The following is a 27,952-nucleotide window of genomic DNA, read 5'->3' on the forward strand; positions in this document are numbered from 1 at the left end:
GTTAATTCCTCCAGCAGATTGTTTGGTGCATCTCTTTTATCTTGTCTCCACCTGTCTTGATGCTCCTTATTGAATAAAATATTCCAATCTCAGTCTTGAAATCTCCACTCATCCTGGAACAGGGAAAACATTTCCAGATTTCTTTTTCCTCAAGACAACATCACCAGGAAGCATGCTGTACTCTGTGATATGATTTGATATTGACTTTGGTTTCAATGTTTAACTGATTTTCTGGTGTAGTCTATTTTGTCATATGCTTTTGTGATATCATTCTGGAGGAACGTTGTCTCATTTTTTAACTGCATTGCACTTGTGGTTTCTAAATGACAATAAACTGAATCTGAACAATAGTTCATAAATACTTGTATAGTATTACCCCAGAAGCTGTGAATTTGAGATGTGCCTCACCATTAGTATAGATCTATAGTTAATTAGTGTTTGACTGGAATATTGTGTCAATAATTTTTTTTTAATCCTTGTGTGACACTATTATCCCAAAGTGTTGACTTTTGCAATGTTGAGATATAAAATACTGTAGAAGGTAATTTCTGTAGCAAATAAGTACAGTTTATCAATAATGATACTCTTAGAGTTGTGTACCACTGAATGAATATGAATATATATATATATATAAACTCGGGTCAGGCAGACACTTTAGAAAGAGAAACAGTATACACTTCAACTCTGATGCACAGAAGAGGGCTGTTGGGCCCTTCCAGTTAATGGTATCCATCAAGCCCCTATTTACACTAGCCAAACGCTGATCTAATATTTTTAATTCTCCCTATAACAGAGTTAAGGGGAAAGTAAATTTATTATTGAAGTAAGTGTATGCTACCATGGTCTACCTTGAGATTAAAGCTAGTAGATGGTAACATTTATTTCAGGCATTTACAAAAACAAAATACAATAGATGTTTTGAAAAATGATAAAATGAAACTAACCGATTAGCCAATGAACCAGTTTGTCTTTGGATTGTGGGAAGAAACCCATGCAGTCACAGGAAGAACACACAAACTCTTTACAGTTGGTGCTGGATTTGAACTGTGAACTCCAGAATGCCCTGAGCTACAATTGATATGTGCTGTCGCTACACTATTGTGGTGCCTATGCATGTTCTAAACTTCGAAGTCCAATGTGGAGCCTGAATTTTCAGAACCACTGTTTTGTCTTGGCAAACAGATGTTGTGTATTTAATATTTTAGTAATATTTGAGTAATATTGTAAATATGTTGTTATTGGTTAAGCGTTCTTTGTTATTGATATAATTAGTTCTGGTTATATGTACAAGGTATGTGAATAGCATATGTTATCATGCCACCACGTCATACAAGTGCAAGCATCACTGAAATAAAAAATAAGTACACACATTCATCTTCTGGCTCCTTGTTTTACTTTCAATTAGTTTTTATGTTTTGGAGTTCCAAAAATAGCAGTGGTGATGAAGTATTTTTAAAATGAACCCAAGATGACTACCTACCTGTTAAAGCGCAGCAAGTTATTCAAGTAAAAAAAAAGCAGTGAGAAATGGTCAACTTTTTTTTAAAGCGTAGCACTTTTTTTCCTTCAGAGCACCACGTTTTCCTTGCAGAAGATAATATGATTGAATTTTTTAAAAAGGCAGAAAATGGAAGAGTTCACAGGTTCATAAACAATGAGTACTGGGTGATAATAATAATAAAAAAGAGAGAGCAGAATCGGCTGCTTACTTCGGGAAGATTGACAGATTTGATTACACAACAGATAACTGGATTTTGTATACTGAACAGATTAACCAGTACTTTGAAGCAAATGAAATAACCAATGAGAAGTATGTGTCAGTTTAAAGACATATAGTTTGCTTAGAAGTTTAACTGCTCCAACCAAACCAGCCGAAACGAGCTTTCCTGTATTGTGAAAATAATGCAGGGATACTTAGCATCAAAACCATTGTTGTTTGCAGACCACTTCAGGTTTTGTAAGCAAAATCATAAAGAAGGGGAATCCATTTTAGTGTACATGGCAGAATTGAAGAGATTGAGCATTGTCAGTTCAATGCTGGACTTAATGATGCATTGAGAGCTTGTTTAGTTTGTGGAATCTTAAAAGAAAGCAATCAAACACTGCTGTTAACTGAGGCACAACTCACTTCTAAAAGTGCAGTTGAAATTACTGTATTAATGGAAATAGCAGACAGTGATGCAATTGAGTTGCAGCCAGGAATGAAAGTGAGCAAGAACAAAATTGCAACGTCTAAACAGAAACTTGTTAGCTGAATAATTTGTATAACAGTTGTGGCAGGGGGTCATGTATATCAGACGAATACAAATTTAAAGGCAGATCATGCAGAAAATGCAATAAAGTAGGAAACATACAAAGAATATGTTGGGCAGACAAAATAAATGGACTGTAAGGGGAAGAAAAAAAGATAAAAAAATTAGGTTGCAGTTTCAAAAAGAGCATTAATCTGCATGCTGTTGATGAAAAATGTGATGCTGATGAGAGTGACACAGGACCGGGTAGCCTTGTAATTTACAATATGAAAACTAATAATAGAGAAGCAACATGGCTTACACTGGAAGTGGATGGCAGATTAATTAAAGTGGAATTTGATTCTGGCTCAGCTTTTCCACAAAATGAGTTTGAATGGCATTTCAAAGATACTGACTTGAAGCCTGCAGATATCCAACTAAGAACATACTGGAGAAAAGTTAACTCCTGTGGGAATGACATTCATAACAGTGAAGTGCAACAAACAACAAGCTACAAAGGGCTCGTATGTGGTAAAAGCAGGAGGCCAGCGTTGTGGGGACTTGAGTGGCTGAGACAACTACAACTTGATTGGAGATTCATCCACCACTTGCATGTCACATCCTCTCCAAAAGAGTAAGCAGAAAGTGAATTAAGGAAAGTACCGGATGATGCCACAGCAGCATTCAAGGATGGCATTGGAAAACTCAAACATAACAAGGGTAAAATTGTATTAAATGAAAATGCTACACCCAAGTTTTACAAAGACCATTCCATTCCTGATACCATCCATGATAAAGTAGCCAGTGAGCTAGATCACTTGGAAGCTGCATGGATTCTTTCCAAGATTGAGTGGAGCCCATGGGCAATGTGAGTATTCCCAGTAGCAAAGAAGAATTTGTCTTTCAGGATCTGTGGTGATTTTTAGGTAACCATCAATCCGGTATTGAAAGTAGATCGGTACCAAGAGTCCAAAGTGTTTCCTACCATTCACAAAGTGTTTCCTAATACTCAGAAAGGGCTTTCTTGCTATATTATGCTTATTTTTGCAGTAACATCTGCACCTGCACACTGGCAGAAAGCTATGGGCCAGGTGCTGTAATGCTGCCTAGACGCTCAGTGTTACCTGGATGACATCATTGTTACCAGAAAGGATGACAAGGAACATTTTCAAAATCTCAAGACTGTTGAAATGATTTGAAGACTATGGGCTCATTGCATGATGAAACAATTGTGAATTTTTTAAACCAAGTTTCATGTACTGCGAAACCATTGACACACAAGGATTACACAAGTGTGGTGAGAAAATGCAAGCAGTGTTGGATGCCCCAACCCCAAAGGGCATGTCACAGTTTCAGTCCTTTTTAGGATTTGTCAATTACTATTAACACTCTTTTGCCGTACCTGTATCCCACCTTGTGAACTCCTTACTACAGATCGGGAAGAAATGGCAATGGGCAAAGCAGTGTGAGGTGACTTTTCAAAAGGTAAAGGAAATGGTGACTCACACATTATAATCCACATCATTCAGGGAAGCTTGCCATGCACTGTTCAGGATGACGACACGTCCAGAAGAAAGGTGTCCAGAGCTGACAGAACCAATTCCTGCAGTCTCAGAGTTAACTCCCATAGCCACCATGGAGGAGGTCCCAGACCTGAGATTGTTTCCCAGCCACAAGTTTCTCTGCCAAGCGAAGTGATCGCCCTTGCTGGGAAACGTGTTATGCTGCAAGATTAAGAAAGCCTCCACAGCAATTAATTCTTTTAGCTTAGAAGGGGCAATTTAAAATTTATTCTGCTGTGGATGTGTACATAGTAGTTGTATTATATAGTAAACTGCATATATGCTGAGTGAGCAATAAGTTAAAATATTTTGAGTTGAGATGCATTCTGTATTGAATAGGAGTTTATAGTCAAGCAGAGAGGAGTGTTGTGTATTTAATATTTGAGTAATACTGTAAATATATTGTTTGATTAAGTATTCTTTGTATATATTATTCATTATGATTATATGTATGAAGTATATAAATGGCATATGTCATCACGCTACCACGTCATATATGTGTACCTCTTGCTTAAAGTAAAAACAAAGTACAAATGTTTATCTCCTGGCTCACTGTTTGGCTTTCAATTATTTTTTTTGTTTTCAAGTTACCAAACCTAAGAAGATTTGCTGGTTCCTGGTTGATGGTAAATAGTTTGTGTTGTGTAGCCAGTGATTATTGGTGTGTGGTTGATGACAAATGTCTTGAAAAGTGATCTGGGCCTCTGGAACTTCAGTCAGAAGTAGGTTTCTGGGAGGTCAAGCATCCAGTAGCTGGCAACACGCACAAAATGCTGGAGGAACTCAGCCGGCCAGGTAGCATCTACAGGAAGGAGTAAACAGTCCACATTTCAGCTGAGATCCTTCATCCTTTGGTTGAGACCCACAGTCCTGCTGTGGTAGCAGGTCTGGGTGAGCACATGGTCAAAGAGTCGGAGGGCAGCAGAGATCACAGAGGGGGAGCAGTGCGAGAGGGTTTCACTGAACTCCCATCAAAGGGAAGGTTTAGATTTCTTCAGGGTAGGCATCCCTGGAAGAGTCTTCACAGTGTAATAGTTAAATCACAAACAAAATGCCGGAAATCAAAGCAACACCCACAAAATGAAAGGCCATGGCCCGAAACATCGACTGTATATTCTTTTCCATAGTTGCTGCCTGGCCTGCTGAATTCCTCCAGCATTTTGTCTGTGTTGATTTGATTTCTGGCATCTGTAGATTTTCTCCTGTTTGTGATCCAGTAACAGGTAAAGCTTATTGTTTGTTAGTGGAGCATGAACCTAATAATCAGGGACCTCACTTGTTTGCCCAGTAAATGCAGATATATCTTAATCTGCAGCATAATTTATAAAATAGATGCTCTCTCAGCTTGGAAGACCAATGACTTTAGACATCCTGATGGACGCTATTTCACACCATCATTGTTTGAACCGAATGGAGGCCAATGACTTGTGGATGCTTGGGACAGAGAGACAGCACTTCCTTCTGATGTGCCTTCGAACTACTTTGTAAACTGATGTTGAGTCTCAGTGTTTGGAGATTTCAAAACCGAACAGGAGAGGTAAACCATTAAGAACTAGGATCTCTGTCAAGTGACAGTCCAAGCAAACTATACAGGTTAGCAATTAGTTGGGTAGCTACTGATCTGAGGTTTGGTACAATACCAGTTTTCGGTGCTTACAGGCAGAAATCACTCAGTTCTGAGTACACCTCTCAAGCAGTTTATTCCTCCTGTCATCTGGGACAGGATTGTGGTGGTCTTGCTACTGCCAGACTTGAGGCCTGCTCGTGTTTAGAAGTTTTTATTGTTAGCTTCTGCCCACATTCTGAGAGTATTGCTAAAAAGGAGTTTCTGCAACAATGCATGTGATATATTCCTTCTTTGTAGTAATTTTGATTGTTATCAGTATGCAGGTCACAGATGCCAACTTGTGAACAGTTGGGCTGGTTTTTCATATGCAGGGTGGTGGACATGAGTGAAATGGACCATTGCAAGCCATGGCATTATATTTGGTCAAAGGACTGATATTTGGTTATGTACTGGGTATTTAGTGGGCTCTTTCAGCAGGAAGGAGTCTGTTAGAATTTTGCTATTTGCTATTAGAATCTGGCTATTTAATCTCAGTTCCATTCTGTTTTTGAGAAGCATGCACTACATATCGTTACTTGGTCTGCTTTTCTGAGAATCGATGACGGTGGTTTACTGAATTTTTCTTCACCCTGGATTCATCCAACCTACTGAAGCCAAGATTACGACACAGCCACACCCATGTTTACATCTCTGATTTGTACCAACAGAAACATGATGTTACATGGGAAGGAAATGATGCACTATTCAGTGGACTGTTTCTTCATATCCATATGTATGAAGTTAATCAATTACTTTTTTCCCAGAATCTTGTTTTCACACCGGTGTTTGCAATAAAACTAAATGCTGGTCATACGTATATGTTATTAAAGCTGTGGTTGAACTCTCTCTGTATACAAGTTTGAACATGATCCTGGTGCATTGTACTAAGCCTCAAAGAAAATTACCACTATGTATGTACAGTGTGTCTTGGAGCAATATTAGATGCCTGGTGGAATTGTTGATATGACAGATCTCTGTGCTGGCCTCTGCTTTCTTCACTCTTGACCTTACCTACTTCCTTTTGCCACCAACTACAAAAGTAGAGAAAGCTTCCATTTCCTACACCTGTGAAAAACACTTTCTTTTACTTTGTTGTATCTTGGAGAGATTTGCAACCATACACATGGATTCAGAATGAACATCACAGATTGGATAGGAAAAAGCAGAGGACATTAAGTCAGATTGCATAATTCACCTCCTGACTGTAATTGCAAGGTCAGAAGATTGAGTGTCAGTTTCTCTTCCTCACTTGTTACTTCAAAATCAATTCATGCATAAATATATCTGAGCAGTTGACACAAAATCCCATTCAGAAACTCTACAATGTTCTAAAAATAACAATTTCTTCACTCAATGTGTTTGAATAAATCTCCTCAGAGCTGCATCTGTAATAACATATTAACCTACATTTTTCTGTTGAAGCAGTGGAAAATATCTTAATTCAGAAAATATTAAAAAGAGGTCTGCGCATTAATATTGTAGGGCATAATTTTAGCCTATAAACCTATTAGAACGAAATATGAGCCTTTAAGGGAGTTTCATATTTCATCATCCCATTTGAGACTTTTCTGTTATAATCTGAAAATACATTATTAATTTCTTCAATCCAGAGCTGATCTCAAGAGCTTTGGTATTAAGTCGAAGAGTCTTTGGTGGCTCTTTTTCACGTTAATCCCCAGCTGCTGCTGGTGTACAGAAAGCTCTCCCTTCCGTTTACTACAGGGAATGAAGCTTGGGTTAGGTCACTCACAGGTCAGAATAGAATTATTGTCTTTCAAGTAATCGTGCAGAATTTTCTGGTGCTGTTTTGAGCAGAATACAGGAACACCTTTCTCAATTTTGTTTCTTTTGGTGTAGTGTAGAGCGAGCTTTTTGTATTAGCCAACTCTGTAGTGAAGTTTTGGTCATTACAGACTTGTTACTGATGGTGGAGCAAGCTTCTGAGTCAGGAACATTGACTGGACTGATCTTTTTATGCTCTGGGTAAGTAACAGAACACTCAATTAGCTCTGCAAAAAAGTAGATTTAAACAAAAGTCATAGGTCCTTCAGAGGATATAAACAAAGGATAAAAGATCAAAGGCATCAGAATTCTCAGGGAGAGGATTTTAACGTATGAAGCTGCAGTAAAAATTTTATGAGCTGCCCAGTATGAACACTCACTCACTGTTGGTGCATTCAGATGTGAAGCAAACAAAATGTCTTTGTTGTAGAATTGTGTTTAATAAAGAAACTTTAAGATATATGAATCTCAAATTTGAACACGTGTAGGCTCAGAGATGATTGCTGATGACAGCAGGAGTTGATTAATGCTCTGGTGTGATCTCTGCCCAGGATTACAATGTAACCATTAACCTGTTCTTTTTAATCAGGATTAATATTAAGCCAGATTTGTTTAATGCCAATTGGGGCATCTTATTACATCTCTGAAATCCTCATTTAGCTTCTGAACTGAAAAATCACAAAGCCTTCAGCTACCTCAGGACTGACTTTGAACACTTTTGAAGACTCTTTCATACTTCAGAGGTGACCATTCAGAGGACTTCTAGATAAGGAATTTCCATCAACGTTTTTTATTCCAAATTCAGTTAAAGCTGAAAATAATATTTTGACAATTAACTGGTTAATAAGTGACACTAATGAGATATTCTCCTTTTTATTTTTATTCTAAACCTGGTATAATAAAAAGTAGATAAATGTCATCATCTTGTGCTCCAAAATGAGGTGCCATATATAGGTACTTTATGGTGATGTCAGCACTGAATATCGCTGTAGGATGAGCAAATGTTTGCACTGTTCAAAAGCTTAAAGTAGATTTTGTGTAGTTATTTCCGTTAGGTTGATGAATGTTGGCAGGACATTTCAGTATTATAGGAAGATTTCATACAAGGAGACCAACTGTTTCTCTAGTGTTCCTTGCACAGAATGTTTCAGTTTCCAGCAGGAGTTATTCCTGTAGCAGAGTTTGAGCTACTTTCCCCCAAACCATCATGATGTTTGCTTCGCTTGCTACTTTCATTCTGTCAGGTCATCACCGAATGATGACTTTGCTGTGCCCGCTAAATGCTAAATGTTGTCAAGCTGAGTTTGAAGTGACCTCTGTGTCTTCCAGCCTTTCTGGGGTGGGGTGCAGGGACTGCGTTTTCTTGGAAATTCTGCCCTTTAGGAATCTCATTGAACCAAGTCACCTCAGGAAGTGAATCGACCGGAAATGTGGATGTGGAAGTGAAGCACCTTTGGAAGATCAGATCAGTGCGGAAGGTGTAATCACGGACTTACACCGTGAGGAATGAAACTTCAATTCCATTGAGCTTAGGTTCTAAGTTCAGGTGTTGATGGCACTTTGTCTTTGTTGTGTGAGTCAGGCTCACTAACATGAAAGCAGTAGAATAACCATGTACTCATTTCATGGCTTGAGAAGGTTGCATATGATTACATTCTGATCAAAACTTGCTAATGCTCAATACTGATAATGCTAAATTCAATTAAATGATTATGTTTATTTGTGTAATGGAGATTAAGAGTAAAGCATTGAAAAAACATGAAAATTGCTGCCTTCAGTGAGTCCAAAATTGATATGCACCCGTCATGTCTGCTCCATGGTATCACAGCATCTGTCAGCATTGTTCCGCTCTGGTGCTTCATTTCTCCAAAGCTTCCCTGCTAGAGCATCATTTACCTAGTGGGTAATGTGTGCACAAACAGTAAGATTGGGTAACTTGTTTGCAAAGAACCTATTTACAGATTCAGAATAAAAGTCATCAGCTCAGTATCATCATGCTTCATACTGGTTAGGCATGTTAAGGACTTTCAGAGTCTTACCAATGACATTTGCAGAAATTTGCCATGATCTGACTGGTTCTGCCTGAAGGAATGTGAGGTGAATGTTTATTGAGCAAAGGGTAAAAAAAATGTGTTACAGAAAATTATTCATGAGAAATTGGTTCTTTTTAAGTCCAGAGTGATTGTGTGAATTGCAATGTTAACAATATGGAGGGTATATTGGTGGAAAACAATGAGAATCATCAGCCACTTGCTACTCCCTTGATGCATGTGTTGCTATGGAAACAAGTCGGCAGGGAGTGGCATGATGACAAGCATTTCAAATGGTAAAAAGACACTGAAATTACAAAGAAAGGCAATTAAGGCAGTGCGTTGCTTTATCAGTATTGGGAAAGGACACAATGAGAAGGTAGGTGGTGATATCCTCCCAATGGATGGACCAGATCAGACCAGCAGTAATGTAAACCATATGCTTCTTTGAATTGTGAGACTTGCCACATTATTTCTTCCTGGTTGCTGTCTCTTGGCTATAATAGCAATGTGTTGTAATTGCAGAAGACAGCAGGGAGTATGGGCCAGTGTTTGAAGAGCAGCCAATGCCAACCATCTACCCAGAAGAATCCGAAGAAGCAAAAGTGTCACTAAACTGCCGAGCTCGAGCAATTCCTTCCCCTGTCTACAGGTAAAAGCAACCGTATGCTTAACTGTCTGGTGTTAACTGCCCAATGGAATGTAGCTATGTAGGTTTTGGGTTGATATTCAGAACTATTATCAAATATACTTCAATTTATGTTTCCTTTTACCTTTCCTAATCTGCTATGGCCTCGTTTGGTTATCAGGTGAGTGATGGAACGGTATTGACTCAGCCACTGCTTTTCTATAAGATGTGCACCATGCACACTGGCACAGCTTTCATTACGTGCATTATAACTGCAGGAATGTCTTGTGGCTGCTGCCTCCCCTTCTTGCATGGTGCTTTCTTCTTGTTTATTTCACTTTTGCAAACGTGCTTCATTTGTGTTGTAGATGGAAGGTGAACAACCGAGACATTAACGTGGATGACAGCCGTTACAGTATGGTCGGTGGCAACCTGCTTATCAACAACCCGGAAAAGGTGAAGGACCGTGGCAAATACCAGTGCCTAGCAACAAACAAATACGGAACCATCATTAGCAAAGAAGCCGAGCTGCAGTTTGGGTGTACGTACTGATTTCCAAACCAAAAGTCTTACTACGTAGATTAATTTGCTCATTCATATCTGCCACATTTTCTCTTGGAATATAAGTCGAGCGTTTGTTATTTTATTAAGAAGATTGTGTTCAAGACCAACTCCTTTCTAAATTTGAGCTCGTATTCTAGTCCGTCCTGATGGGTTGCTGAAATGCAGAGATATAGGCAGCAATATTAAGTGATATACGCTGGTATATCACTCTATATGCTAGTGGGTGTAAAATATCCCATACCACTCCTGCAAAGCAAACAGGCATTTCTGGAGTACTGCTTCCTTATCTGTCAACCAATAAAACTGGAACGGGATGATCATTCAACTCATTGCTCCTTGTGGGTACCTTTATGATGAAGTGTCTTGTGGCCTGATGAACAGTGACCATATCTCAACCAGAAAAGAAACTATAGTGTTAGGTCAGATGCTGGAGCAGTTGTTGTAAAGGTGGATGCAATGTGTACAGAAACAATCGCCACCACACTGAGGAGCTGGTAAGTGTGCAGGTTTTGGCAAAGTGCAAAAACAAAGTCGTTATCATGAGTGACCTCATCTTCTCTAATATTCGCACTTGCTTAATGTAAAAGGCTTAGGTGGGGTATAATTGTTTTAAGGGCACCTAGGAAGCAGTGTTTTCCTGATACAGTGTGTGAATGGGCTGACTAGAGGAAAGGTCGTACTGGATCTAGTACCAGGGACTTAGTTAGGACACAGACACTTAGTGGCTGAGCATTTCTGAGTGACCATAACTCCCTTATCATTAGCAGAGTTATAATTTTATTATGAATAGAACAGACTAATGTGCTGGGCCATATTGAGATTAAGAAAGAGGCAGTGATGGATCTTATGAGAAAGAAAAGTAGGATAGTGAAGTCCCCAGTGCTTGAAGGGATATACCGAGGTTACTATGGGAAGTGAGGGAACAGATTACTGGACCATTGACAATGATATTTGCATCCTCCATGGCCACAGGAATGGTATTAGAGGATGGCACTTGTTCTGTTGTTCAGGAAGGATAATAGGGATAATCTGGGAGCGGTGGTAGAAGCTGACACAATAAGGACGTTAAAAAAGAATCTCTTAGATAGGAACATGGATGTAAGAAAAATGGAGGGTCATGGGATGAGTAGGAGGGAAGGATTAGATTGATTGTGGAGTGGGTTATATAGGTCAGCACAACTTTGTGAATTGAAGGGCATGTGTTGTGCTATACTGTCAGCCTCCTCTTTTTCAAGCATCCATGTTCCATAATACTTCTTCACCTTTTTCCAACAAGAATAGCATGGAATCTGTCTTTCATTCTTTTATCTATTTGATGATTACACATCTCCCCGAGAAAGCTGACTGAATCTGATGCATAGCTTTGCCACTATTATTCCAGTTCCTTTTCAGTGAAATGGTATTAAAGCAGCTCAATCAGTTTAAACTAAATTGAGGATATTTTGTCGGAGATACAAAACATAGAAAATAGAATAGTACAGCATATGAAACAGACCCCTGGCCCATAATCTTTATACCCAACAAGATGCCAAATTAAACTAAATCTCCCTGCTTGCACATGATCCATATCCTTCCATTCTCTGCTTATACGTGACTTAACAGCCTCTTAAAATCCATTATCATATCTGGTAGCCTATTCCAGTCATCTCCTACTCACTGTGTTTAAAAAACAAACTTGCTTGCACATTTAATTTAAACATTCACTCTCTCATCTTAAATGCATGTCATTTAATGTTTGACAATTCTATCTTGGGGGCACCTATTTGCCAGTTTATCTTTAAGTCAGTCTGAAATAAAATAATTTTAATATTCTACTGTTGCTAAAGATTCTGCCTATTGCTTGGGAACAGGAATACCAGATGACATGAAATAATTCTCACACACAGGAACTGGTGCGGGATAATTTTGGAGGCATTGTGTAATTTGCATATTACTTTAATGAGGTTAAAATTTATTCTCAACTATGAACTTGTAATCTGGAACCATGTATTGTCAGGTTTTGCAAGCCATACCTGGTGCAATCCTGATCAACAGTTGATCCCTTTACTCTGCTGTGATAGTACCCTTTCTTTGGGTGTCTCAGTACACAAAATAAAGATGGAAGGTAGATTTTGAATTTACTTGCAAGTTTGGCTCTAACTGGTTTCTCATTTGTCACTGTAAATCTGTCAGGTCAGCTTGACAGTTCTGTATATTGCCCTGAATCGTATCAGATCAATTGTGAGAATATGGCAAGTGTGCATGCAGCTGATGGATTGCACAGTGAATTGATTGGACTTTCTACACACGGAGGGATCTTTCTTTATGTGTGGGCTTTAGGGTGCGCCTGTTTTCATCTCTGATTCATAGCTCCCGCACTGTAAGTTGTCAGCGTGTACAGTAGCTAACAGGACTCAGTAAAAACACTTAATCCTACTGCTCCATTGATATTTTTGCTCTGAACGTACATAACAGACCCCAGATTCTGATCACATTGCATAATGTGTACATTGTGCACCAAGCAATGGTCATCGATGGATTACTGTACAGTAACCATCACTCATTGTTTGGTTCTGGAGGGGAGAAGGGAACTTAATGAACTCTTTTATGAACTCCCAAGTGTGTCGAAGACAAAACATGTCTCCATGATCTGTTCTGTTTATTTATTATCCTTGACACTGCAGTACACATGAAATTTGATATCAACTCACGGCTTACAAAGGTTCCATCGAGCAGACTAGAATGTAGCTGAGATGTAGTTCAGTGATAAACTGAAAATAGAAAATGTTGGAAATACTTGGCAGGTCAGGCTGTATCTGTGGAATGAGAAGCAAGTAACATTACAGGTTGAAGACCCTGGGAAGGAGAGAAAAGAAGTTGGTTATTCTGCAGGGAGGCTGGGTGGAAGGGATCTCTCTGATGGATTAAAACCAAAGCAACCTTGGAGAGAAGATGTAAGCAAGGTTACCTGATTAATGAGCGAATGGGGACAGTTAGTGAGAACATAGAAGAATCTAGGAATTGCAAACTACAGAGGAGGAACAGATGCATTAGGTCAAGCTAGAAATGTACTCTGCAACCAGAGGAAAAAAGGAAGGAACATTTTCAAACCATCTGAGCTGCTATCATAGGACAACTGATAAAGAAGTTGAAGAATTCACTATTGAATTCAGAAGCCTACAAGGGCCCAGATGGTAGATGAGAGTTTAGTTCTCTAGCTTGCATTGGCTTTGTTATAGCAATGCAGGAGGTCACAGTAGGAGTGGGATGGTGAATTAAAATGGCAAGTTACAAGAGGCTCTGTGGTTGCACTCATCCAGAAGGCAGCAGGTTGAAGAGGACTGAATCTGTCTCTTTTTCCGGAGTCAGTGGAAGGTGCTGTGCTGTTCCTTGCTGATTCCGTTATCTCATCCAGAGTGACAGAGATTTAGTGGCTTGTATCTCCCTAGGAAAAGAAGGCAGTAACACACACACAAAATGCTAGAGGAGCTCAGCAGGTCAGGCAGCTTCTATGGAAATGACCAAACAGTTGATATATTTTTACCATCCATCCTCAGAGTAGGACAGATGGTAAAAAGGCAAACATAGCGTGCAGTCGGAATGTCAGGAAGGTCAGACAGATGATAGGACAAAATTGCAGCTAACAGAGTATCAGTGCATTAGGGATATAGAATCAAAAAGGGTAGCAAATACAGTAGTCAAAGTGTTATATCTCAATGCACAGAGTATAAGAAAAAAAACGGATGATCCTGTTGCACTTTTTCAGATTGTCGGGAATTGTGGCTGAAGGATGGTTGGAGTTGTGAGCTAAGTGTCCAAGGTTATATATTGTATCAGAGGGATAGGAAGGTAGGCAGAGGTGGTGGTGTGGCTCTGCTGGTAAAGAATGGTATCAAATAATTAGAAATATGTGACATAGGATTGGAAGGTTTCTTAACTTGCAGGTTGAGTTAAGAAACTGCAAGAGTAAAGGGACTCTGATGGCAGTTATATACAGGCCACCAAACAGTGGCTGCGATGTGGACTACGGATCACAATGGAAAATAGAAAAGGTGCGTCAAAAGGGCAATGTTATGATAGTCATGGAGATTTTAACATGCAAGTAGATTGGAAAAATCAGGTTGGTAATGGATCTCAAGAGACTGAATTTGTTGAATGCCTACGAGATGGCTTTTTAGAGTAATTTGTCATTGAGCCTACCACTGGATTGGGCTTTCTGTAATAAAGTGGAGGTGATTAGAGCTTAAGGTAAAGGAACCCATAGGAGGCAGTGATCACAATAAGATTGAGTTCAACTTGAAATTTGATAGGAAGAAGGTAAGGTCTGACATAGCAGTATTTTAGTGGAGTAAAGGAAATTACAGTGGTATGAAAGAGAAGTTGGCCAAAGTAAATTGGAAGGAGATGCTGGCAAGGATGACAGCAGAGCAGCAATGGCTCGAGTTTCTGGGAAAAATAAGTAAGGTGCAAGATAGATGTATTCAAAAACAAATAAATACTGAAATGGCAAAATAGTACAACTGTGGCTGACAAGGGAAGTCAAAGCTAATGTCAAAACAAAAGAGAGGACATACAACAAAGCAAAAATTAGCAGGAAGGTAAAGGATTGGGAAGCTTTTAAAAAGCTACAGAAAGCTACTAAAAGAACCATTAGCAGAGAAAGGATGAAATATGAAAGCAAGCTTGCAAACAGTATCATGGTGGGTAGAAATAGCTTTTTCATGTATATAAAAAATAAAAGAGAGATGAAAGTGGATATAAGACTACTAGAAAATGAAGCTGGAAAAATAATAATGGGGGACAAAGAGATGGCAGATGAACTAAATAATATTTTGCATCAGTCTTCACTGTGGCCGACTGGTGCAAAGGAAGAGAAGTGAATGCAGTTACTATTACAAGGGAGAGGGTACTCAGAAAGCTGAAAGACCTAAGTAAGTCACCTGGACTAGATGAACAGCACCCTAGTGTTCTGAAAGAGGTAGTGATAGAGATTGTGGAATTATTAGTTATGATCTTTCAAGAATCATTGGACTCTGGCATGTTTCCGGAAGACTGGAAAATTGCAAATGCCACACCACTCTCTAAGAAAGGAGGGAGGCTGCAGAAATGAAATTATAGATCAGTTAGCTTGACCTCAGTGGTTGGAAAGATGCTGGAGCACTTGGTGATGCAGGACAAGTTATGACAAGGTCAGCATGGTTTCCTTCAAGGAAAATCTTGCCTGATTAACCGGTTGAAATTCTTTGAGGAGACTACAAGTAGGATAGATAAAGGTGATATAGTGGATGAGGTATATTTGGACTTCCAGAAGGCCGTTGACAAGTTGCCACACATAGGGCTACGTACTAAGCTAAGAGCCCAAGGCATTACAGGAAAGTTGCTAGCATGGTTAGAGCATTGGCTGGGAATAAAAGGATCCTTTTCTGGTTGACTGACAGTGACTAGTGGTGTTCCGCAGGGGTCGGTGTTGGGACCGCTTCTTTTTATGCTGTATATCAATGATTTAGATGATGGAATAGATGACTTTGTTGCCAAATTTGCAGATGATATGAAGATTGATGGAGGAGTAGGTAGTGTTGAGGAAACATGAGGCTGTGGAAGGACTTAGACAGATAAGGCAAATGGGTAAGAAAGTGGCAAATGAAATACAATGTTGGAAAATGCACAGTTGTGCATTTTGGTTGAAGAAATAAATGTGCATACTATTTTCTAAATGGGGAGAAAATCCAAAAAATATGAGATACAAAGGGACTTGGGAGTCCTTGTGCAGAACACCCTAAAAGTTAACGCAGTTGAGTCGGTGGTGAGGAAGGCAAATGCAATGTTAGCATTCATTTCAAGAGGTTGGACTATAAGAGCAGAGATATGATGCTGAGGCTTTATAAGGCACTGGTGAGATCTCATCTTGAGTATTGTGAACAGTTTTGGGCTCCTTATCTAAGAAAAGATGTACTGGCATTGGAGATGGTTCAGAAGAGGTTCACAAGAATGATTCTGGGAATGAAAGGATTATCATATGAGAAGTGTGTGCTTGCTCTGGGCCTGTACTCGCCGGAGTTCAGAAGGATGCGGGGGGGGATATCAGTGAATCCTTCTGAATGTTGAAAGGCCTATACAGAGTAGATGTGGAAAGGACATTTCCATGATGGGAGAACCTATGACAAGAGGGAACAGCCTCAAGATAGAGCGGTATCCATTTACCACAGAGATGTGGAGAAATTTCTGTCGCCAGAGGGCGGTGAATTTCTGGAATTTGTTACTATAAGCAGCTGTGGAGGCCAGGTCTTTGGGTGTACTTAAGGCAGAGGTTAATAGCTTTTTGATTGACCACAGCATCAAAGGTTATGGAGAGAAGGCTGGGGAGTGGGACTGAGCAGGAGAAAAAAGGATCAGCCATAATTGAATGGTGGAGCAGACTTGTTGGGCCAAATGGCCTAATTCTGTTCCTATCTCTTATGGTCATATGATATTTTGGGCTGAGACCTTCATCAGAACTGAAAATGATGAGGGAAAGACGCTTGGAGGGAGGGGAAGGAGGACAAGCTAGAAGGTGATAGTGAAGTCAAGTGGGTGGGAAAGATAAAAGGATTGGAGAAGAAAGAATCTGATAGGAGAGAAAAGTGGACCATGGGAGAAAGGGAAGTAGGAGGGGCATCAGATGGAGGTGATAGGCAGGTGAGGAAGACAGGTGAGAGGTCAGAGTAGGAAACTGAAGAAGAGATAAGAGGGAGGAGAAAAGGAAAATATAAGGAAAATTTACCAGAAGGAGAAATCGATATTCATGCCATCAGGTTGGAGGCTACCCAGACTGAATATGAGGTGTTGCTCTTCCACAGTGAGAGTGCCCTCATCATGGCAGCAGAGGAGGTCATGGACTGATATGTTGGAATGGAAACGGGATAGGAGTTAAAACGGTTGGCCACCAGGAAACTCTACTTTTTGCAGATGAAGCGGAGATGCCCAACAAAGCATTCGTCCAATTTACATTGGGTCTCAGCAATGTAGAGGAGGCCACATCAGGAGCACCAGATACACTAGACGACCTCAGCAAATTTGCAGGTGAAGGGTTGCCTCACCTGTTGGGGTTCTGACTGGAGGTGAGGTGAATAGGCGGGTGTAGCATTTGTGACACTTACATGGATATACAACAGGAAGGAGATTAATGGGGTGGAATGAATGGACAATGGAATCACTGGAACCCTGTGGAGAGTGGAGAGTTTACCTCAGCATTGGTGTCAATACTGATTCAGGACGTCGTCATGGATATAGAAGTCCACAGTTTAATGGTCAAGCTGCCCTTGGACATTTCTGCCCCTGGATTCAGGATCATGTCCAGTGACTTACTACAAAATGTAAATATACTTCCATCCCTGAATCTGGCATCTACACTGGGCATTTACTTCCTTGATAAGGTGAGGCCAGCCTATCCATTGTTTCTATGGGGGCGGTTTTGCCCAGCTGGGAAGAAAAGTAAACATGGGAAGATTGTTAATTTTATTTTATTTCTTTTATTTGATTTTTAATGTTTGTCCAGTGTTCGCCAGGCAGCGTATGTCATTCAAGTCACCCAGATACTGGTCCCAGTGCTATGCAAGTAAACTCTGGCCCAACAAAATTGAAGCCCACCTCTCCCATGTCAGCTTTTGAGCTACACGTTCAAAGCTCTCTGTTCTTTTTGACCCAATTGTAGTTTGCAGGGGGCTTGGGTCGTGATCCAAAGATGATATTCTCTGGCCACTGGTTGTTGGCATCTGTGCTGAGGGAACCAGATCATTCTTTCTAGGCTTCTCCTATTTTTGTGCATTCATATTAAGAACATCGTATGCGAAGAAGATGAGGATTGTCTGTCAAACCTTCCATAGTTGATTAGCTTTTGTTTTCCATAGCTCTAACCAGGTTTTGGAAGGATTCCATGCAAATAGAGTTTAAAATGAGTTGTCACACTGGAAGATTATCTTTGGGTGAAGAAAGTCCTTTAGTCACTTAATCCTGTTGCTACAGAACTTCCGATCTACCATTGTAACATAAAACTGGATTAAGTATTCCAGAATCTGGTCTTGGGAACTCCTTGCTGCCAATTTGTTCCTGTTCTAACTCACCTGCAAGGGTTGGGGTGGGAACAGTGGTCTTCTGGAGAAGAGTATCGAAGTCATTGTCCACGTTGGCTGGTTTTGCTTCATGTGAGCACTATTCAGCGATCAGAACACTACTCCCACTACAGGCAACATAAACGACAGCAGTCCCGCAGTCGTATTCCAGTCTTGTTCCTGAAGGTGAATGAATCCACTCAAAAATCCAAGTGGTTGGTGATTGTTTGCACATTCGCACGTCTAAAGTGTCAATGCACTTCCATGGGTTTATTGCAGTTCAGGTACAGAGACTCTTGAAAGACTTGGTTAGAATCTTCTAAAATGATTAACTGTGAGGTTTGACTGTCCACTCTGATGTTGTGGCTATTTTAAACACAAGAAATTCTGCAAATTCTGGAAATCTTGAGCAACATACATGGTGCTGGAGGAACTCAGCAAGTCAGGTAGCATCTGTGGAAGGGAATAAACGGTTGACATTTCGGGATGAGAACTTTCATTTAGAAAGTGGTTCTGTTAGTCCAGAACCTTAATGAAAATATTACTGCATTACTTCAACCTGTCTTCACTCTGATGGGCACATCTCTCATTGGGGGGTCTAATGTCTATGCAGCTGTAGATGCTTTTCTTAAGAGGAAATAAAATCTGGCTGTGGTATTTTTCTTTTAAGGTATTCTCCCAGCTTTGATTGGGAAGAGAAATGTCCTGTTGTTTGCTTGATGGTATCCATGGGTCCTAATTAAGTTGGTGTTATTTTTATCCTTAACTTGCTAACAGATCATTTTGTTAATGATTTGGTTAGACAGTTAATGACAGCTCTTGGCTTGGCCTTTGGATTGAAGTTCTGACCAACAGTTGTTGGGTATTCAGATCGGCCTTATTGTTTAGGGTCCCCTTTAAAGATGCAAAAAAGGTTTGAGGAAATGTATCATGTAGAAGGAAACCATCATTTTCTTTGCATTGAAAATAGAGCTCTCGAGTTTAATTCTTCCCAACTCCAGCACTGTGTTCTTGTTCTGAACTCTGTAAACACTGTTCTTTAAGTAGACATCCCAGCCCTGTTTAAATGTGATGAAGGTTTCACCATACTTTCAGTCAACGAGTCCTAGTTTCATCTACCCTCCAGTGTTTCCATCGATCAGTTTTAAATCTGCATCCTTTGAGTTTTGACCTCTCACAGCTCAAGAAATGGGTCCATCTTGGCTCCTTATAATTTAGGAACCTCAGTTCAGTCACAGTCCACTTCCTCTGCTCTGGAAAAGACAGGTATATCCAATCTTTACTCAGAGCTGCAACCCCTTCCTTGAATCTCCTGTGCACTCACTCTGGTGCAGTCACATCTTTCCTCTAATGTGGTTAACAGAATTGTGCATGATACGCAAGCTGTGGTTTAATTAGTATTGTATACAGTGAGGATAGTTAGTGTCCTCGTACCCCAGTGAGTTAGAGACACATCTGTTCCAACATGCAAAGTCAGCTCTGGCAGACTGGGTTGATGAAAACTACAGTAATCTCTAATGGCCAAAGAGGCCGTACTGCAATGCTCTGTGGTGAGTGAGGGGCAGTATAAGACCCAGAAGACATCATGGTCATCCACTGTAACCGTGGAAGACCCCAGTTTGTGATGCACGCTTGTACCACTGAACCCGGACTTCTGAGGTCAGGAGAGTGGAATTACCCCAGTGCAAAGGCTTTTCCATGTTAAAAACTCTCCCGCACAGGTTTCCTGTCATCACAGGAAACAACAGATAACCACCCACCACCACCACCACCACTGTTTTAGCATAATCCTCTGCTCTTTTACGCCTCTTCTAATACAATCCTCAATGCCTTTTTATTTTTTAACTACTTTATTGACCTTTAAGGGTCTATAGGTAAACATTCAAAATATTCTCTGTTCCTCAACTCTACTGAACAGTCTCCTGTTTGCATCGGTTCTTTTGCCTTGTTGATAACCCAACCCTGGATTAAATTCCTTTTATCACTTTTCTGCCCATCTAACCAGGCCATCTGTGATCTCCTGCAGTCTAAAGCTTTCCTCCTCATGCTTTATCCCAGTTTCAGTGTGATCTAAAAAAAAGTTGATCTCATCTCTATATTTAGGTTTAACTTTAATATTCCCAACAGGCTGGGTTGTGAGCGTCTGACTTATGGACTGCCATACCAATGAACCACAACAATTAGAGACTGTCAAGACAAGCAGAGCTGGGAGTGAGTGAGGCTGCCTGGTTACTGCTCTTCCCGTGCCTGCTCACTCTCCTGTCACGTGTTGCTGCGATCCTCTCCCACAAACCGTTATTCATTTCTAACTTCTGAGAACTTCAGGTTTCCATCACTTCTTTGGAACAGTACTCCTTTGTGACCTGAGTATTTCCCTTATAGAAAGCAAAGGACTAAGAAGAGAATCACATTATGTTTTCAGCAGCAGTTTCTGGGGAAACTTTTAAGTCACCTTGACCATTGAAAATTTCAGATTCAGTCAGGATTGTAATGCTTTTAATTGTAATAAATATGCTATTACCTTAACTGAAATTTTAACCAAAGTGAAGAAAATCAAGCGGGGCATAAATTGGGCATCAGACTTCTTCACACTAAGAGGTCTGTTTTAAAAATGTGGGGTTTTACTCTTTGAAATTCTGCTTGTTATTTCTTTTGAGTAAAAGGGATGTTTTGTCATCTTTCTCTTGCAGATCTTGAGAGGTTTCCAACTGATGAGCGACAGGCCGTGAAGGCGAGGTTAGGAGTTGGTGCAGTGCTTTTGTGTGCTGCCCCTCCGCATTTCCCAGGTACTTCCACAATACCATGAATTTTACACAGATCAATCTCTTGGCTTTAAATTTCAGCTTTCTTTTGTGACTGCCCTCCCATCAACCCCACAGCACTAACTAATCCATCTCATCATATTCTGGCTCAGATAGGATCCTGTCACTGTCTAAAGGATGTTGAACTTGACAGCTCATTATGCTGTTAGGGGATAAATTATAGCTAGAAAGCAGATTAACCCTGTGATTAATATCTTGCATCGTTGGATGTGACCCAATGAGCTTGAGATTGCTTGCTGCAAATACTGTGAAAGCTGGCTTGTGGCATTTAGCTCTGGCACTTAATCTCCTTTACCAAAGGATTATGGGAATGCTATCGGTCTGTTGTAATTTTAGTTTGAAAATATGGATATTTTGATGCTTTTTAAAAGTATTGCTCTGTTTTGGGATCTTGTTGCAAGCAATTAAAATCTGTGAAATGACTGAAATGTTGGTAGTTGTAAAAGCTATCTAATCATTCATTTCCTTCGGGAACTTGGTTTCATTTGTGACTCCAGACTGTCCAGTGTGGTTGACTCTTAAATGACCCAGCAAGGCAGTTCATTAGGGGAGTGATCATTGATGTGAATGAATTATATAAAACAGGAGTATTAAGAATTTTTGCTATGTACCTTGCACGGTGCTGCTTGTTATCTTTTGAATAGAACATCGAACAGTACAGCACATGAACAGGCCACTTCGCTCATGCTGTCTGTACCACCCAGAATACCAGTGCAAAATGATCTTCAGAGATAAACATGAAGAGATAAGATAGTGGCTATCTAAGGAATGGAACATTTTAGCTTTGGATGGAGATTGAATAAGTTATTATCTTGAGAAACCAGACGTAATACAGGTTGCAGATTAAGTCGAAAGAAACTTGGTTCCTTTGACAGTAGAATCAAATACCAGTAGTCATGGAGATAATATAATTGGTAGAAGGATTATAGGGGAGATGGAGAAATATTTTCTTTGGCCAGATTGTTGAGGAGGCTGTGGAACATACTGCCTAAAAAGGGGACAGAGGCTGATGTCCACATCACTTTTAAAAGGTGCCAGGAAATATAGTTAACTCATGCATGGCTGTGGATCCAATGCTAGAACGTCTGGAGAATTGGTACTATTTCTGGGCTTGGCTCCTTGACCAATAATTGTGTTTTTCAGCTCTGCCTATCCAGTCCAAACCAAATGCAGTTGATAAGTGTATACCAAGCATGATTAAATTTTAGAATGACTTGTGGTACATTAATTTGAACCTGCAGCAGAGTAGAACTTAGCAATGAACAGACCAGGCTCTGCAGCTCACATTGTTGTGCTGAATTAATTAAACTAATTACATCTAATCATTTCTGTCTGCATTTGTCTCTCCATTCTCTATGTATTAATGTGCCTATCTAAGAAACTCTTATATGCCTATATCATATCTGTCTTCACCTCAACACCTGGCAAAGCATTCTAAGTACCCACCACTCGCTGTGTTTAATTTAAAAAAGTCCATTGTAGTGCGAAGTAGTCCAAGTGCTTCTATACTGAGGTGGTGATTAGGGTTGTGCACGTTGATTCAACCCAGATACTTTTCGTGCATGGAGATTGAAAGCTGCTTTGGGATAAATGCTTTATTTGTAACATCTGGAGGAGCAGAAGCCAAGACCACAATGGTAGCATCAAATCTGCAAGAAGATAATGTAACCTGGCAAGTTGAGATCACTGCCTCTTCTGTTTTCAGGTCAGTTGTTTAAATGAGGGACATTTTGGTCCTGTGTAGATCTCTCACCATCTTGTGGCTGTGAACAGTCACTACGTGGAAGCAGCTAATTCCTCTAGCATACGTTGGATTTTACAATTCTTACCATAAACATAAATTCACAAACAATATTTTGTCTGTGAAACTAGAAAGAAACCTGCAGATGCTGGAGATCTGAGAAAGATCAAAGAGAAAATGTTGGAAAAGTCCAGCAGCTCAGGCTGCATCTGCGGAAAGAGCAACAGTCAATGTTTCATGTCAGGCCTCTGAGATGTTGAACTGCATACATCAAGGAAGGGATCACTATTTCTTTTAAAACCAATCTGCACAAAGTGGGGCCTTCAGCAGAGAGATGGGCAAATAAGACTACGGATGATTAAGACTATGGTTTTTTCTTCAGTAGTTTGATCGGGGCATGACTGTGCAAGCGCGTGGACATCAGCCAGTTAGAATAGCGAGAAGAGTTTAAAAGGAGACACCTTATAGAGCAGGCTATGGAGTAGAGGGGTTCAGTGTAGGAAGGCTTTGGATCAACAGGGCTTCGGCAATAATGGGTAGAGGGCAGGTAGGCTGCCGGTGTAGAATACAGACAGGAAGAATGTGTGTGAGGCCAGTGTTCTGTGCTCGGTGTCAGATGTGGGAAGTCTGGGAGACACCTAGCCTTCCGGACAGCCACATTTGTGCCAGGTGCATCGAGCTGAAGCTCCTTAGAGACCGCGTTAGGGAACTGGAGATGCAGCTCGATGACCTTCGTCTGGTCAGGCAGAATGAGGAGGTGATAGAGAGGAGCTATAGGCAGGTAGTCACACTGGGGCCTCGGGAGACAGTCAGGAGAGGGAAGTGCAGGAGTCAGAGGCTAGAGAGCACCCCAGTGGCTGTACCCCTTGACAATAGGTACTCTTCCTTGAGTACTGTTTGGGGGGTGGCTGCACCTCTGGCACAGAGTCTGGCCCTGTGGCTCAGAATGGTAGGGAAAGAAAGAGGATGGCAGCAGTAGTAGGGGACTCTATAGTTAGGGGGTCGGACAGACGATTCTGTGGATGCAGAAAAGAAGCACGGATGGTAGTTTGCTCCCAGGTGCCAGGGTCCGGGACGTTTCTGATCGCGTCCACGATATCCTGAAATGGGAAGGAGAATAGCTGGAGGTTGTGGTACATATTGGAACCAATGACATTGGCAGGAAAAGGGAGGAGGTCCTGAAAACAGACTACAGGGAGTTAGGAAGGAAGTTGAGAAGCAGGGCCACAAAGGTAGTAATCTCGGGATTGCTGCCTGTGACATGCGACAGTGAGCATAGGAATAGAGTGAGGTGGAGGATAAATGCGTGGCTGCGGGATTGGAGCAGGGGGCAGGGATTCAGACTTCTGGATCATTGGGATCTCTTTTGGGGCAGGAATGACCTGTACAAAAAAGATGGGTTGCACTTGAATCTGAGGGGGACCAATATCCTGGCAGGGAGATTTGTTAAGGGTATTTAAACTAGGATTTCTGGGGGGGTGAGAACCAAATTGAAGAGATGGAGGAAGAGGTGGTTGGCTCACAAATAGATAAAGCTTGGAGACAGTGCGAGAAGGAGGATAGACAGGTGATAGAGAAGGGACGTACTCAGACCGATGGCTTGAGATATGTCTATTTTAATGCAAGGAGTATTATAATCAAAGCAGATGAGCTTAAGAGTATGGATCAGTACTTGGAGCTATGATGTTGTGGCCATTACAGAGACTTGGATGGCTCAGGGGCAGGAATGGCTACTTCAAGTGCCAGGCTTTGGATGTTTCAGAAAGGACAGGGAGGGAGGCAGAAGAGGTGGGGGCGTGGCACTGTTGATCAGAGATAGTGTCACGACTGCAGAAAATGAAGACATGGAAGGATTTTCTACGGAGTCTCTGTGGGTGGGGGTTAGGAACAGGAGGGGACCAGCAACACTACTGGGTGTTTTTTTTATAGACCACTCAATAGTAACAGGGACATTGAGGAGCAGATAAGAAGACAGATTCTGGAAAGATGTATTAATAACAGTGTTGTCGTGGTGGGAGATTTTAATTTCCCACATATCGATTGGAATGTCCATAGTGAGGAGTTTAGATGGAGTCGAGTTTGTTAGGTGTGTTCAGGAAGGTTTCTTGACATAATATGCAGATAAGCCTACAAGAGGAAAGACTGTACTTGATCTGGTATTGGGAAATGAACCTGGTCAGGTGTCAGATCTTTCAGTGGGAGAACATTTTGGAGATAGTGATCTCCTTTACCATAGCATTGGAGAGGGATAGGAACAGATAGTTAGGAAAGCGTTTAATTGAAGTAAGGGGAAATATGAGGCTATCAGGCAGGAACTTGAAGCATAATTTGGAAACAGATGTTCTCAGGAAAATCTACGGAAGAAATGTGGCAAATATTCAGGGGATATTTGCGTGGAGTTCTGCATAGGTACGTTCCAATGAGATAGGGAAAGGATGGTAGGGTGCAGGAACCGTGGTGTACAAAGGCTGTTTTAAATCTAGTCAAGAAGAAAAGAAGAGCTTATGAAAGGTTCAAAAAAACTAGGTAATGATAGAGATCTAGAAAATTATAAGGCCAGCAGGAATAAGCTTAAGAAAGAGATTAGGAGAGTCAGAAGTTGGCCATGAGAAGGCCATGCCAGACAGGATTAAATAAAACCCCAAGGCATTCTACAAATATGTGAAGAGCAAGAGTATAAGACGTGAGAGAATAAGACCAATCAAGTGTGACAGTGGAAAAGTATGTATGGAACCGGAGGAGGTAGCGGAGGTACTTAATGAGTACTTTGCTTCTGTATTCACTACGGAAAAGGATCTTGGCAATTGTAGGGATGACTTACAGCAGCTTGTAAAGCTTGAGCATGTAGATATTAAGGAAGGGGATGTGCTGGAGCTTTTGGAAAGCATCAAGTTGGCTAAGTCATCGGGCCAGGACAAGATGTACTCTAGGCTACTGTGGGAGGCGAGGGGGGAGATTGCTGAGACTCTGGTGATGATCTTTGCATCATCAATGTGCAGGGTTTGGAGGATGGTTACATATGAATTGTGTGCACTTGAAGCAGTGTGGTTACCAGGCCAGACTGTTAAGGGAGTTCCCTTTTGTCTCCTGGTGATATAGTGAGTTAATCCCCAATAGGGCAGTGGTATGCAATTTTCAAAAATTGTGTTTTGCTTATCCTCCTTTGAGCTCTGGTTACCACGCAGATTTTGTTTGGTTTCCCCACAGATGACCTCAGGTATCGCTGGCTGCTGAACGCTTTCCCCAGGTTCATCGTGTCCAGCCAGCGCCATTTTGTTTCCCAGAACACCGGAAACCTCTACATTGCGAAAGTGGAAGACACCGACTTGGGCAATTACTCCTGTATGGTCAGCAGTCCATCCATTTCCAAAAGCGTTTTCAGCAAGTACATCCCTCTCATCCCTCAAACAGTTGGTAAGAATTAATCATTTTTGCTTTTGCAAATTTTTCCTCAGATGTTTTGCTTTTCAGAATTGTTTTTTGTTTTGCAGATGGGATAGATGCTGCAAATCTCCCAATTTTGTGTCTTGGTTACGTAAACATCTGAAGATTGAATAGAAATCTTTGGAAACATTTAGCATGGCAGTCCGCATTAATGGAGAACAGAATGGAATTAACATTTCTCTTCTGTGGTTATTTACCCTGTCAATGACAAGGTGAAAAGTGCAGGAGGAGTACTTAGGGTGATTGATGGTCGCTGGCATGGGCTCAATGGGCTAAAAGGCATGGTTTCATGTCCTATCCATCTATGACCCCAGTCTGAACTGGTTCTTTCTCCATAGCTGCTGCTGCTTTGCTGACTGTTCCAGTTTACTTCTACCTCAGCCGTCTTATGGCTGAACACATTGTGTCTTCAATTTAATTTTGTTGGAATTGCTATTAAATGATTGATGAAGGCTATTAAATGGGGCCTGACTATGTATGGTTGCTTCATTTTGTTCCAGTAGCAATGATCAGAAATACCCCTTTTTTTAAAATTCCAGGCTTAGTGAAAAGATATCCTGCTGACATTCGGGTGAAGTTCTCCGATACCCAGGTCCTGATGGGTGAAAATCTGACACTTGAATGCTTTGCACTTGGAAAGTAAGTAGGAAGATTAAGTAAGTTGTGGTGTGAACACTGAGGGAGTTTCCCCTTGCTATGCCACTCTTCCTACAGTGTTTGTAGCTATTAATGAAGTGCAGTGTATATGGAGGAGCAGGAATAGGCAATTCAGCCTCTGACACCTGCGGTAACAATGAATTCCTGATGTATTTCTCACTGTGGTTCGATATCCCGTGAAACCCTTGCCTCAAAGCGATCTCAGTCTGAAATCAATTACTTCAGGCTCTAGCGTTTGGAAGGGAGAATTTAGCATTTCTCATTTCCTGTTGGGAGAGTGCTTCCTGATTTATCCCCTCACTACTCTGGGTGTAATCTCAGGATTTCTCCCTCTTGTTTTGGATTCCCCACTGCAGTGCTTGATGCTTGTGACTTGGTGGACTGAAGGCTGTATTTCTGTGTTCCATGACTTCACCGTTACTTTTTCTATAGTGATAGGTGAAGGACAATTAAATGGCAGCTACACCCTGTGAAGCATGCATCCCGTAACGAAAACCAAACCAATCACACCTCAGTCAATGCAGTCTGATCACGCAGTCTAGGAACCATTTTTCTGGGAGGTTGTTCATGATTTTCTTTAACATGATTTCTCCTACTTGAGGCCTCTCCATAGTTACCTGCCCCATGTTGCCTGAGTATGCAGGAAAATGCAGGCCCAGTGCAGACCAACAGGCAGTATCCATTGGCAGCTCTTCAGCCGTGAATGGTACATCACAATCTACTGTTCAGGGACACCCACAGCTTTCCCTGCAGGAACCAGGAGAGGTGATGTCTTCTCCCCTTGGTTTCCTGATTCACAGCCCAGGGAGTGAGACCTTT

General features: G+C 41.0%; 1 protein-coding gene across 5 annotated transcripts in view; it reads left to right on the forward strand.

Annotated features, from left to right (window-relative positions):
* Positions 1 to 27,952, forward strand: part of LOC140734701 (contactin-1-like) — a 715,399-nt gene that overhangs the window by 324,765 nt on the left and 362,682 nt on the right. For all 5 annotated transcript variants that reach the window (XM_073059025.1, XM_073059024.1, XM_073059023.1 and 2 more), the window contains 5 exons: positions 9,737 to 9,863; positions 10,208 to 10,380; positions 21,160 to 21,255; positions 26,240 to 26,446; positions 27,016 to 27,115. In XM_073059025.1, coding sequence (XP_072915126.1) covers positions 9,737 to 9,863; positions 10,208 to 10,380; positions 21,160 to 21,255; positions 26,240 to 26,446; positions 27,016 to 27,115 — 703 coding nt within the window. The remainder of the gene's footprint in view (positions 1 to 9,736; positions 9,864 to 10,207; positions 10,381 to 21,159; positions 21,256 to 26,239; positions 26,447 to 27,015; positions 27,116 to 27,952) is intronic.

Source organism: Hemitrygon akajei, chromosome 10 (assembly GCF_048418815.1).
Source record: "Hemitrygon akajei chromosome 10, sHemAka1.3, whole genome shotgun sequence".
NCBI lineage: Eukaryota > Metazoa > Chordata > Chondrichthyes > Myliobatiformes > Dasyatidae > Hemitrygon > Hemitrygon akajei.